At 30.7% G+C, this 15037-nt stretch overlaps 1 protein-coding gene and 1 long non-coding RNA gene across 2 annotated transcripts; both read left to right on the plus strand.

Annotated features, from left to right (window-relative positions):
- Positions 1 to 2475: 2475 nt before the first annotated feature.
- LOC126906432 (uncharacterized) lies at positions 2476 to 3750 on the plus strand. The gene has a single exon (XM_050687056.1). It carries the CDS (start codon positions 2476 to 2478, stop codon positions 3748 to 3750), a length of 1275 nt encoding a protein of 424 aa, XP_050543013.1.
- A 3366-nt stretch (positions 3751 to 7116) lies between these two features.
- On the plus strand, positions 7117 to 11134 carry LOC126896847 (uncharacterized). Its single transcript, XR_007701965.1, has 3 exons — positions 7117 to 7515; positions 7968 to 8063; positions 10820 to 11134. It is a non-coding gene; the product is annotated as an uncharacterized LOC126896847 (long non-coding RNA).
- The last annotated feature ends 3903 nt before the right edge of the window (positions 11135 to 15037 follow it).

Below are 15037 nucleotides of genomic sequence, written 5' to 3' on the forward strand. Positions count from 1 at the left end.
TTAATCAGAGACAACGTGGAAAACGAGGTGCAGGGATATTGAATACTGTAATCAACAAATTACCATTCGAAGCCCATATTCCAGGTGTGTGTAATTATTCAAAATAATTCCTCGCAAANGTGTGTAATTATTTAAAATAATTCCTCACAAATAGTTTTATCATTATTTTAAATGTTTATCATTTAGGTTATCAATTTGCGGGTCCTGGAACACGGTTAGAAAAGAGATTAAAACGAGGTGATATTGGGGTGAACCCGCTTGATGCTGCTTGCCGCAATCACGATATAATTTATAGTAAATACAAGAATCTCGAAGACCGTCATAATGCAGACAAGGTGTTGGAACATCAGGCTTGGGAACGAGTGTTGGCCAAAGACGCTAAATTGCCTGAACGAGTCGCAGCTTGGGGTGTGACCAACGCGATGAAATTGAAACGTAAACTCGGTATGGGTTTCAAACGAGTTGTGCATGCGGCCAAACTCGATAAAAATGCCCAACAAATGGATTTACTGAGTGTGGCAAAAAAATCGTTGAAGGCGGCACGACGTGTGGTGAGAAAAAAAAAAATTCAACTGCCCCGTACCATAAACGTTCCGAAAACTAAAGGCGGTGTACTACCGCTTATACCTATATTTGCCGGACTGTCGGAGTTGGGAGCTTTAGCCGGCGGTGCTGCAAATGTGGTCAAGATGGCTACCGAACTTAGCCGTAAAGGCAATACAGCGATAAGCATGGGTAAAGGATTTTACTTGCAACCATACAAATCGGGGTCTGGTTTCAAATTGACGACGAGTACGAAAAAGATGATTCGAAAAAATCAGACGAAAAAAACAAAAAACTAATTTCGCAGCTACCCGATCGTGCCTTGTACGATGTTGAAATTGCAAATTTCGGTAATCGAGCTTTCGACCATAAAGTGTTTCGTGGCGTGTTTTGTCGTGACACATTACCTAAGTCGGGACCGAAAACGTCCGAAATGGCTGTAGTGAACTTGGATCTTTCCACGAACCCTGGCACGCATTTGGTAGCTTATAGTAAACGCGGTAAACGTGTTACGTATTTTGACAGTTTTGGTAATTTACGACCACCGTTGGAACTGCAACGATACTTTAAAGGGTGTACAATGATGCACAACTATAGTAGATGTCAAAACTTCGACGAGGTAAATTGTGGTCACTAATGTTTGGAATTTTTAATCGAACAACAACAACATGACAACAACGGTAACGTTAACCGGCGTGGGATCTGAATTGCAATGCACATTCAATCCACCCATCGATGTCGGTGACAAATGTAAAATTGGGCTATTGAGCTTGCATACGTGGAACACTATACCTAATATTGACGAGGATTGTAACAAATTCATTTTCGGCACTGTTGACAAACCAATTATGGTGATAACACTACCGACGGGATCGTACGAATTTGAAGATTTACAGAAACGAATCACGGACAAGTACAACGGAGAAGAGTATAAGTACAGTGTGCAACAACAACAAATAGATTTTGATGATCCATTGTTGCCAACGGTTGGTTTACTCAAGGAAAACAGCAGAGAAATCGGTGACAAAAGGTTGGGTGATCGAAACGTTATCTCTTTTACAGCCGACCGCAACACTATGCGAAGCATAATCAAATGCGATCACCCCATAGATTTTACACACCCGCAATGAATCGGTCGTATACTAGGGTTCCGACCTCGTGTATTGACACCGAAAATGGAACACACGTCAGATTTCCCCTTATCTATAACAAAGGTGACATGCATACGAGTCGACTGCAATATAATTGTTGGTTCGTACCACGGAGGACGTCAATCGCATACATTGCACGAATTCTTTCCAAACGTACCACCGGGCTACCGGATTATCGAGTGTCCCAGACAAGTAGTTTACTATCCGTTAAACACAAACGTATTGAACACGATTCGAATCGCATTGCTCGATCAGGACGGTCAACGTGTCAACCTAAGAGGTGAAAAATTAACAGTGCGTCTACACATCAAACAGGATGGATGAAAGTACGATGACGTTATGGGACCGTATAAAACAGTTTGATTCCTCACAAANATACCGTATAAAACAGTTCGATTCCTCACAAATTGGATTATTTTTGTGTATACTAGTCACAGTCGTGCAACTATTACTACTCCTTCAAACATCCGTCAACAGCTGTCAGCTGATAAACAGTGATAACAGCAACAACAACAACAACAACAACAGTTCAGCCACAATTTATCGTTTGGAAGCACTGGCTCGAGAACTTTATTTAGTCGACGACCGTGTCTTTATACTGGAAAAACGTGTACACACTCTTAAATGCCTCTGAGTTTCAACAGGAGTGTAGTGCACCATCATTTGAGTGATGACATATACTCTACGACGGAGCAACCGGATAATCGTGCGACGCTATCGCAGCAGCAACTAACAAAGAAAAATATTGAATTTTTAAAATCGTTGGGTTGTCGAGTCAATCATGGCCGAGTACTTACACGTGTTGGAAAAATGTCAACAAGACGACAGTGTAAAACGCGAGTACTATCTGGAACATCAAAGTTACAACAACTCGTACGAACACAACGATGAAANTAACTCGTACAAACACAACGATGAAATCCGTATCGAAGTGCACAACAAGGAGAAATTTACCGTGCCGTGCGAAAGTTATTTGCAAATCGAAGGAAAACTGGAAAAACCACCAGCTGGAACAGCCGGTGAAATGGTTATGGGGCAAAATTTTCTCATGCACCTATTCGATGAAATCAGATTTGAGGTAAATGGTAAAGAAGTAGACAAGATAAAATACGTTGGTATGGCTACAACCATCAAGGGATATTGTTCATTCACACCCAACGACATTCGACGATTACAACCTGCCGGATGGAAATACGCGCAAATTTTGCACAACAACAACGATTTCGTCGATGGGACTGAATTTGTAGCGCAATGTCCATTATCTATGTGCATGGGATTTTTCGAACGGTATCGGCGCACACTGATAAACTGTACTCAGACTCTCGTGGTGAATAGATCGAGTACCGACAGCACTGTCGTATCATTTGTTCCACAGACAACAACAACAGACGATAAAGCGCAAATTGCAACATTGATAAAACAAATCAACGTGAAAATATCGAAAATCAAATGGGTAGTAAAGTACTTTGAACCCAGCGTGAAAACTGAACTGGGTCTGATGCGTATTCTGGACAGCAAGAAATGGCTCCCGTTAGAATTTCAACACTGGGACGTTGCCGTTTACCCGTTGGTACCGCAGACAACTCATCTCACGTGGTCGGTGCGCACCTATTCGAATGTGGAAAAACCTAGATATTTACTTATTGCCATGGGTAATGAGGACGAACACGTTCTCGGAGATTTCAATCACTGTTCATTGAGAAACGTCAAAGCGTATCTGAACGCTGACGAATACCCGTACGAGAACCAAAACGCCGATTTCGACAACAACAAGTACACAACGTTTTATAACTCGTACGCACAATTTCAGACAATGTATTACGGTCGTAAAGACCCCTATCCTTTACTGGACTATATAAATTACAAAAAACGTGGACCTATAGTCGTGATTGATTGTTCTAAACAAAACGACACCGTCAAGTCTTCAACGGTTGATCTACGCTTGGATTTCGAATGCTCCAAACAGTTTCCCGATAAAACATCATTGTATTGTGTAATTATTCACAACTGTCAAATGGAATACAACGCATTCACGGGAGAAGTACGAAAACTTTAATGTAAATACAAATTTTATTTTTTATTATTGTACAATTTACAATATAGTATAGAAACAAAAAATGTATATATAATTGCTATAATGTATATATATAATTTTNTGTATAACTGCTATAATGTATATATATAATTTTTTTAATAAAAAAACTAGTTGTTTTGTAAACTTGTTATTTTATTTCAATCATCTTCGAATTTGACTGGAAAAGTCACGATCTTTCTTGTCAATTTTTGGCAAAGTATCTATTCCTAGAAATGATCTGTTTGTAGCCAATTCCACCAGATTGGAGAAGTAATATACACGCTGAAAATTTTTTTTAAGTTTAAGTTTTAAGATGAAAAAATTAAATATTTTTAAACATACTTTCATGTGTGGATAATCGATGAAAATAATTTTCGATGTATTTTCTAAACATTTACCCATAAACTCCATACGACAAATTTCATGGAAATATAAAAAATCCAATGTTTTAATTTGGCTAAAAATTATCGGTTTCTTTTCAACCACCATACGATCAATTGAAGTCTGAAGTATAAGCTTCATTTCACGTACAATACGCAGACGTATATGAAACAGTTGTCGATTTATTTTCTAAAATAACATATCTTTAATGAAGTGCAATTGCGCAAACTCAGTTTTTTTAATCGAAAATACACGGCAATCATCACGTTTTGACTGAAACAGTAATGCAATTTCTTGGGTTAGTCTCCTCTGTGTCAGGCTCGCCTTAATGTATTCATCTTGCAAAAGTATTATTCCGTTTAAATTTTCTGTTATCGATAAAATATATCCGCACATAGAATACATTCTATGTAGTAAATCGACAGTGACAATAAGTTCCTGATGATTGTTTACCAACATGACTTTTAGCCAAAATGTATCGTCCTGGTCCTGACCAATGTATAAGACCAATAATATTATAATCATTAGAATATATGTTCCAGCAATTATTATCGTCGTCGTCGTCGTCGGCGGCGGCGGCGGCGGCGGCGGCGGTAGTAGTAGTGTTTATTTAAAAATGTGTTTTGCTATAAGAAAACTCTAACAGTCGTCATTATTATATATTGTCGACAAAAAAAAAATACTGATTTATTATTCACTATACCAATAACGGTCAAACTTATAGATCGTATATTAACAATTAATGCAATTGACGGCGACATCGACGCCGCGTAAAGCCATCTGCTGTATTTATCTCGAGTGCTATAGTGTAATCATCAATACAGCCATCTGGCACACAATGTTTCGAACTAATTTTTTTTTTTACAAATTAGGTAAAATTAACATTTTACGTACAGACTTTATCTAAATATATGCATGTCGCATATCAAAATAGCGGATTCGACGTTTAAAATTCATACTTTTCACCGTAACCGTATAGCTTATCTGGAAAATGCATTTTTTTTTTTTCGTCAAAAAAAACGATATTACGTATATACTATATGGCCGAGCATAATTTAGGTGCGCGACAAGTTGTGTTAGTTAACGTCTGTTTCATTACCCCCCTATCATAAGACTTGGTGGAAGAGGAGAGGTTCCTCACCTGCCTTAGGTTAGTTTACGTTGGGTTTCAACGTTCCCTCTCCCATTGCATTATGTTAGTTTACGTTGGATTTATTCCCCCCTCCACACCTCTTCACCAACACCCCATGTGGTGTGGTGGTTGGGTGAAGCGGGGGGGACCAAAATCCCCTATATTACCCTACTTAGGTTTATATTAAAATGTCTCCCTTCTAAACCAAGAAAAGCGACACTGAAAATTTAAACTAGCTTAAATTGACCATTTTATCATCCTTGAAGTGCATTGTACAATTACTCGATTGAGAATGAGTTACAATCGCTGAAGATAGATAGTAGATAAAATCATAGCAGTGTCCATCCGACGCACTTAATTTTTGCTCTATTCTCTTTTTTTAAGTCCGTCTCCCATTTTTCTCTACTCTCACCCGACTGAATTTTTTCAACAACATGTCAAAATATCACAAATTGTATCAAGTTGAAGATTTTATCCTAAAAAATTATAAAAAAAATTCCCTCGTTATTCGTAAATAGAGGAATTTCTCCAAAAAATTACAATTTTAGAAAACGATAAATTACGAAATTTTTTTACTTAAAACTGCCATTACTCTTTTAAAAATGGATGTATCAATACGAATTTTTTTATTAATACCTTAGATATGTCTCTTTTATTTGGTGTATTGTGAGTTAAAAAAAAATTGTGCCCATGACTTGTCTTTTATACGTAAATGGCCCCCAATATTAAACAAAAATCATTTTTACGAATTCATATTCGTAAAAAATAACCGTTTATCGTGTTGTTATAATTGACTAATTCTACTATAATTTTATGTCAAACAATATACTCATATAGAAGGAGGAGGTAAGTACCCCCAATTAAACCCCACCTATTACAAAAAAAAAGTAAATTTAATTGTTAATTATAAATATTTTTAGAGAGGAATTTTGAAGATTTTTTTAATGTCCGTCCAAAAAATATATATACAACGGAAGAGGCTACTCATTTCATAAAAATTGTTTTAGCTACCAATGGCTTATGATAAATTATAATTTCAAAATATAACTGAAATTATAATGAATTGACGAGGGTTAGAATAATCGAACTTTTTTTTAGCTTCGATGCAAAGCTGAGAAGGTATAATTTTTTCATTTATTATTGTGATGATATCACACTATTACAAATTAGAAAAGTAATTAAAAATTCCAACTAAAAGTGTGGTTTAGACTTAATTTAAACAAATTTTGTCTCAATTATACAATATATGTTTTATTTTCTTATTAAAGTAAGATTATGAGGACGTGTAGTTAATTTATCAAGTTATCAGTGGGATATAGTAGTGATTGTTACTCATTTTTATTATTTTACAATGTTTAATGTTTTCACGTCATGTATATTATGTACTATACTCGCTCTGTATAATAAAGTCATGGCTAATGATAGTTTTATCGATATTATGAATATAAGTGGTAAAATTAAATCGATATTTTGTGTTTCATTGAATAGTTATTTGATGAATGCTTTAAAACTAAGATTGTGATGTACTGTTTTAAGGTATGAAAATTTATATAGTTGATTTTAATAATGCTTCAGTATAATATGCTGTATTATTGACATTTAAATAAAGATATTCTATGCGGGCTCTTGAATTACGTTTTACAATATAGCATAAACATATACAATTCATCGTCTAGACATTTGATAGTAGATAATAGTAGATAATTAAGTCGTGGCACAATTATACAAGATATAGTATGTAAGGTAGTTGCTATTTTTAAAGTCTTAAAATTTGAGGAGCGCCGGCTGGAACTTTATTCCTATACGTTTAAAGATAATTTATACAAAATTTGTTGCGGCGAGTTATATACGGTCGCGTTCAACTTACAACCCAAATGGAACCGGTTACATATATTAAGTGGGGATGCCGTTCGCTGTTCGGTAAATCGTCGCCTTATCTGGTCAGTCAACCATTGTACGGTCTAGTTGATTAGACCCATCGGCGCCGCCACGAGTTTTTCCGCGACTTTGCGGTATCGTAACGTAAATGTGAATTCGGTGGATTTCCGTGCGTGTGATCAATATAATTGAGTTCGTGTTTTGTTTCATTCAAACGGTTGAAGTTGGTTGAGTATAACAGTTATAATCCGATCATTAATATTCTGTCCAGGTCAGATTATTGAATTCTACAACACTTAAAATCTTATACTTGTACTCATTTTATTGCAGTGTACTATTTAGTTGTTATTATTAATGTAAGTGGGGACGCCCAACTATAAAGTTAATTACACTAATATTGTTATTATAGACAACTTCCTTTTGAGTTTCTTTATTTAATAAGTTTTAGGATTTCCTTTTATTCACGTCCTAAGTCAATCAGGCCAACCGATATTTAGGAGCCTGTAGACGAACAAAATTTGAGCTTTACACGACTTAACAGTTTTTGTATTACAAGACTAATGTTTTCATCTTACGGGAAATATTGTAATCACTAATATTTTACAGTAAGGAAATAGTTTCTATTGTTCTCATTGTTTATAACAATTGACCTGTTTTCTTACTTTTCGAACATTCTGATATATTGTAATTTTCTTTACAATTTTTTGTTAAGTGAATACTTTGTTACTAGTTTCTAATGAATCGAAAAATAATTAATAATCGATAATTAATTTTGTATTACTACTTTTTGAGATAATATAATTTTTAGTTACAGGCAAGTGGATTGCGCAACGCGGAAGAATTTATATTTGTGCGTTATTGTAAAAATGAACGTCGTTAATCACTACTCTGCTCTCCGCCTTTGGTAAATCTTTAAATGCTAATAACTCAAAAAGTGATGTTACAAAAAGAGTTATCGACCAGTCAACATTTTATTTAAACTATTCGCCATTTAATAGTAAAAAAATATATATAGATTTCTTTTTAACTTTTGAAATTTACACCTAAAGTCTACCCTTACAAATAATTTTTTCTTACATTAATCTTAATATTTATTATGGTTAAAAAAAAATATTATTTTTATTTGTAAATATTTATGAAAAAATCTTTATTTAACGAAAAATAGGGGGTTGTGTATTTAATAAATCACACTGAATAGTTCGGCAAAAGTGCAGCTAGAAATTTAAATAAGAGTTATAGAATATTTCCTTACTTAACTATTTAAGGCCTATTTGTTTTGCCAATCACTCTATTTTTTAGATAAATATTCCGTTTATTTGAGAGACCATAGATCTTCTAATCTACTTGGTTACTCTGCACAATGGAAAAAAGTTAGCCAAAAACCATATTCTAAATATAACAATCAAATAACTTGTACATTGGGTGATCACGACCAATTTTTAAATTTGAATCATTCTAGGAGGGTTAGGGGGTAGTTTTAGCTTCGATACGAAACTGAGAAGGTATTAATTTTACTATGATTTGTTTTCTTTATCTAAATGAAATACCTTTTTGAAGTGCCGTATGAATTTTATTTTTAAAATGTTTAAAATATAAAACTTTGAATTACTTTTTTTCTTCAATTGTATTGTTATTAAAATTAGATAATATATATTCATTAGGGTGGCCCTCAAAAATCTAATGTCTTTTTTTTTTTTTTACGCTACCCCTTGATTTTTTTTTAATGGTCAAAAAAATGAGCTGTGCAAAATTTGGGACCGATCCGTTAAGGTTAACCCGTGCCCCCGGGCCTATTAAGTTGAGTCGAAGAGTCAAATTTAATAGAAATAACTGATCTATGTTTCATAACTTTTTTTTCTCTTAACTTAGAATAATAAAAGTAAAACTCAAGTAAAGGAAATTTTACAAGAAATTCAAAAATAATAACTTCAATGTTGTTTTCTCAATAAATAGCCCACAAAAACACTACATACAGTAAAAAACATGTAAAAGTGTTAAAATACGTTATAACTGATTTTGTTGATTTTTAATTATTTATTTTCATTTTATTTTTTGGTTTTTTCCAATGTTTTTTCCATTGGCTCAGTAAAAGCGACCATGGTGAAAAATTTAAATAACAAACCACGAGTATTGAAAAAATGATAACTTTGATCGACCTCTATGAAAAGAACAGTAGATAGTAGTAGCTAATTTTACCTAAATATTTTCGGTAGAAAATGGTCTATTCAATAGTATAGTTTTCAACGTCTAATTCCATGAATAAATACTTAAATACACATATTATGTATATATTTATGACTTTGATAAGGAAATATTGATATAAGTAGACATTTCATTATTGCATAGTTGGATCAAGTATTATGATATCTGACAATGATTTAAATCACTATCAAAAAAAATGCTTCGATGCAAATCTTTAGATAGTGTTTAATTTAAAAAAATTGGTGGATTATACCAAAAGCAACATGATCTGCTACTTCGTTATTAATATCCTGATTCAGATAAAGTATGTCGAATGAAAAAGGGATTATTAAAAAATATTATTTCTCATAAAAAAATTGTGTGGATCCATAAACTTTTCAATAAGTTATAGCATTATAAAGTTAAATATAATATAAATAATAAAATCGAGAATTTTCACACGATAATAGCATTCAGTAGCCATTTTTACCGTGAAGATAAAATAAAGTCCGAAATTTTTTTTTTGCATAATAAAGAACATTACATTAGCTTTAATTTAAGATATATATAAAAATGTCAGACCTTCTGGAACATTTTCAAAAGTTAATAATAAAGTTGAAAAAGTTAATTTTTTGTGAAAAAGTTGTCAATTTAAATCCCCCCTTGTGGGCAGGTTAAGGGTTAAATTTATAAAAAAAATATATCAAATGAAAGGTAATAACATTATGCATCTATATAAAAAAGAATTATATTGAAATGTTCATTTTTGAAAAATTTATGGCACTTTTAAGTAAAAAAAATTGAAAAAATTTCGAAAATTAGCGATTTTTAAATTTGTAATTTTTTTGGAGGTTTCCCCCATTTATGGGGAACGAAGGAATTTTTTCAATTTTTGAGGGTAATGTCTTCATCTAGATACGATTTGTGATATTTTGACGTATCATTGAAAGAAATCCGTTCGGCGAGAGCTGAGAAAGTGGTAACAGACACAAAAAATAAAAATAAACACATCTTAGTGAAACCAATACCTTTTCAGCTTCCCATCGAAGCTAAAAAAGTATAAAATGTTATGCAAATCATTAGTTATATGAGTTTATTATATAGTTAAATAGATCTGTTCTATTCTGTATAGTATAATAATTACAGATAAACAAATATAATACAATATTAAAACGTCTAATTCTTTAAACTAAATTAATTTTATATTGAAGTAAGAATAATAAAACTATGAGTTTTCGTTAAAAGTTCATAAAATATATTATAGAACTGTGTTTTGTTATATCAGTTTACTTCTAAAAAAATTTGGTACTGATTGATTGATACGTAAATTTAATATTAATTTAAATTGAAGAATTGGAAGTTTTAGTATTCAATTATATTACTTATACTCGATTTTAATGAGTTATATAAAAGTTAGGTAACTTTAAAAGCTTGCACACATTCATAATTAAAAGAAATTATATATATTTTATCAAATAGATAAATTTACTGACATTAAGACTCTTACTGAAACTGTAGAAAAATATCAGGGCATGTATATAGAAGCAAAAAATAAAAATAATGAACATGAAATTGATAGAATTAATACAGAATTGGGACGAATACTTGCTGCAGAAAATACAAATAACGAAGAGTTGGTTAAAAGTCTAAAAAAATTCGTAGAAATGTTTCATGGAAATTTATAACATTATAGTTTAATAACTCTATGTTGTAGAATTGTGTGATGCGACTGCGATGTCTATTATAATAGGAATCAAAAAAGTTTAAAAATATTAATGATATAAATATATACTATTCGTACATTATTTTATTCAGTTCCTATAATTTTTTAATGGCTTATAATTAACAAATAATCTAAATATATTTGATATTATAAAAATAATGAAGTAGTTGTATATTTATTTATTTTTAACACGTGTAAAAATTTAAAGGGCTTGATGCAATACTTTTCACTAAAACATTTTTGTTATTTATGAATAAATACACTGCACTACAATGAACTTTTATCGGAAACAAAAATATACTTTTCCAAATCAATATTTCGCGATGTTTACAAATGTGCAAATTTTATGAGAATTAAAAAAATTGCATTGTTAAAATTAATATGTAATCAGAAAATGTTATAACTACTGTCTATAGTAAATTTATCAGAAAATCTCAATATTTTTTTGTATTTTTATTGTAATAGATCACTTAAATAGAAATCATAGTAATCACTTCTAATTAACTTTTGGTATTTAAAAAGATTCTACAATTGAAATATGCAGAACTGAATTAATTTTAATAATTTATTTTAACTAAAAAAACCAATCAAAAAATGTTGTTAAAAAGATCTACACAATTGAGCGTATTATACAATTATAATTATAAAAATCCATTGTTAAATTCAAGTGAAACTAAAAATCATTTTTTCTAGAAATGATTTATACAGCAAAATGTTAACAAAAAATGTGAAATATTACAGACTGGTAGTAACACACACAAATAGAGTAAAAAAATTAATAAATTACAAATTAAAATGATTTAATTTTTTAGTTGAAACCTATTATCATATCGAACTTAATTCATCATTAAACACTTTGAAAATATTAAAAATGAATAATTTCATTTGCCAGTATGAAGTATGTGGAATAAGTTTAATAATACTGTTTAATTGATAAATTATATTTCTTTTCTATTATTGAGGGTAATATGTTCAACTAGATACGAATATATCAATTAACGTACCGTTGAAAAAAGTATGTCAAGTTAGAGCTCAGAATTAAATGATAGTCACAAAAAAAAACCATGTAGTAAAACAATTTTAATAAGTATAAACTTTCTATGGTGTTTCAATTAGATTTATATAATATTTATGAAAATCTGTGTACACCTATTGTAAGGTATTTTAAAATAAAATAAAATACAAAGCCCAGAATTTAAAACATAAATAGCATATTTTTGAATACTGAGACTATTTTTACATTGAATTCTAGAGGTCAAATTTTTTTTTTCAAAATAAAGTTTATTACATAGGCTATAAATCAAAGTGTATATAAAATTTGCAGTATTTTCGGAACATTTTCAAAAGTTAAGTTGAAAAAGTTATTAAAAAGACCATTATAGTTATAGGATGTTGTGATGAATATTTATCCATGAGATTATTTTGATAACAGATAATATATATTATTTAGCGCCTCCCTTATGTTTATTATGATTTAATGTACGACAATACTGTTATTTGAGGAGTATTACCTCTTCATTTATTACAATTAAGCGCGTGAAAGAAGCACTTCCTCCTCCCACCATTATTTATTAGTTGTATTTTATAGAGTGATTCACATCTCGCATAGTATTAAATACGCCCACTCTTTAGTCAATAATTAATATAAAACACCACTGAACGTGAAGAAACAATAGTATTGTGTTATCGTATTTCATTAAAGTGTGTGTTAGTAATATGAACATGACTGCAGGCGTAAAAGATATTAAAATGTCTATGAGGTATCCATCTCAACCTGACTTGACTGTACTTGCAACGTCTGTATTCAATTTGAATTTTGTTGAGAGAAAATTCATACACATCGGCTGCACATGTTTAAGCGACCGTTATTCTCCAATAGTAATAATAATATCTCCAAGTATGTACTTTTAGATAGATATCGATAAATTTATTGCATTTTTAAATTTAATCGATGAAGTTTTATCATTTATGGACCATTCATGTAATTCAAAAATTAATTTGAGTGCCGTTTTTAACATTGTAAAATCGAAATGTTTTTAAAAAAGTTATCTATCAATATCAGGTAAAGGTAGTGAAGAGGAAATAATGGGACGTATATCATTGACCGAAGAAAATCTGATAGCGTTTAAAAAAATGAAGTCATGTCTCTTGGTTGGGTTTAACTTATTGTTTATGCAGAGTAAAGAAGTTTACAAAAAAGTAAAAGATATTGTATGAAACAAGTTTTTAGTATTACCCGAAAATTTAATGTAATCAATCATAATAAGCATTGATATATAGTTATTGCCAAAGATATCAACAGCACAATTGTCCACATATGATCGTATCGTATTCTTGCATACGACTGTAATTAAATTTTATACAACATTTAGAATTATCTAACATAAATAGTTACATAATTCTAAAGGCGGTGATAAGTAGTGGTGTATAATTTTAAAAAATTGATGGAATATACAAAAGTAAAATGAACTCTTATTTCCTTAATTATATTCGAATAATAAGTTTGATAGATATGATATTTGAATAACGTGAATTAACAGTGTAGAAAATATGATTACGGAAACTAATTTATGGTTTAGTGCATTATATTATATGAGTTGCATTTCTTCATTCTGCATATAATAATTATTGTTATATAATATATTTAACGTTTAAAATCCCGTTGTCCCACGTAATAATACTAAATCAGTAGAAATTAGTGAATTAGTATTTTTTTATAATGAAAATATTAAATAATTATGATTCTGATTTTAATGCGGATTCTATATATATATAATGAAGTAAAATCCCAGTGATATATTATAAGAGATGAAATTTATAAAATAAATTCAAAATTCTATTGAATTTATTGTTAAGATAGTGTAAAATGCTCACCTCCTTTGTATACATACGCCTACTTATACATAAAGTTGTATATCATGCATTTAAAGTTTTAATTAAAATTTTCACATGTAATAATACTAATAAGTGTATTTGTGTTTGTTAATAATGGGTACTTTAAATAATTATGATTCAGATTTATTGAGGGTACTATAAATACAATGAAGTAGAATTCCACTGTCCTATTATAGTACATGAAATTTATAAAAAATTACCACGTGATATTCAACACTGTATATTATTTAATCCAGAAGAATACGGTGCGGAAGATATTGATATGTTTTTTTCATCGTAAACGACACTTGGAATGTCGCATATGCTTTTTACCACGATCCTGGTAAAAATAAATTTTACTGTTAAAATGAGAAATGTTACTCAAATTCTCCATATAGAAAAGGTGAATCTGTTAATGTTTATTTTGGGGTAAAAACTTTATGGATTAATAGAACTCGTTGTTTTTTAAAGATTATAAAAAAATTGAAGTGTGTTACATGTGAAAGGAGATTAGCCCGATGGATGTTTATATCAGCATACTCTATGCCTATTTGGGATCTCGAAACGACCATTTTAATTCATACAAGAAAGTGAAAAGTTCTATGAAAATTATAATATTTACATTATTTAGTTAGTATAATATATTTTTAGTATTAACTATATATATCTAATTATAAATTATAGAGCTTAACTGAATATTGAACTGAATTGATTAAATAATATACATAAACCACTTAAAATAATATATATTACATTTAACTCTCTTATTATATTAATAACTAGATTATAATACTTTAATAACAATATATTAATTTACTTTATTAGATTATTTAATATACGAGACACGTCCAGAAAGTAAGTGTACTGGTGCTCTCGCAGCTGTAGGGAATACTTTTTCGACATGTTGGCTACACTGCCACCAGTGGTGTACCGATAGGGTGCCATGACGGGCATTGAGCTACGGGCCCATGACTCAAGGGAGCCCGATAAGAAATATAGCAAATCCAAAAAATAAATCACCAATATAACAATAATTAAAAATTTTATGATTTAAAAAACTTTGTTCTACAAAAATGAATTGTTAAAATTAATTGACTATT

The sequence above is a fragment of the Daktulosphaira vitifoliae genome, unplaced genomic scaffold (genome assembly GCF_025091365.1).
Source record: "Daktulosphaira vitifoliae isolate Bord-2020 unplaced genomic scaffold, ASM2509136v1 Scaffold_1, whole genome shotgun sequence".
NCBI lineage: Eukaryota > Metazoa > Arthropoda > Insecta > Hemiptera > Phylloxeridae > Daktulosphaira > Daktulosphaira vitifoliae.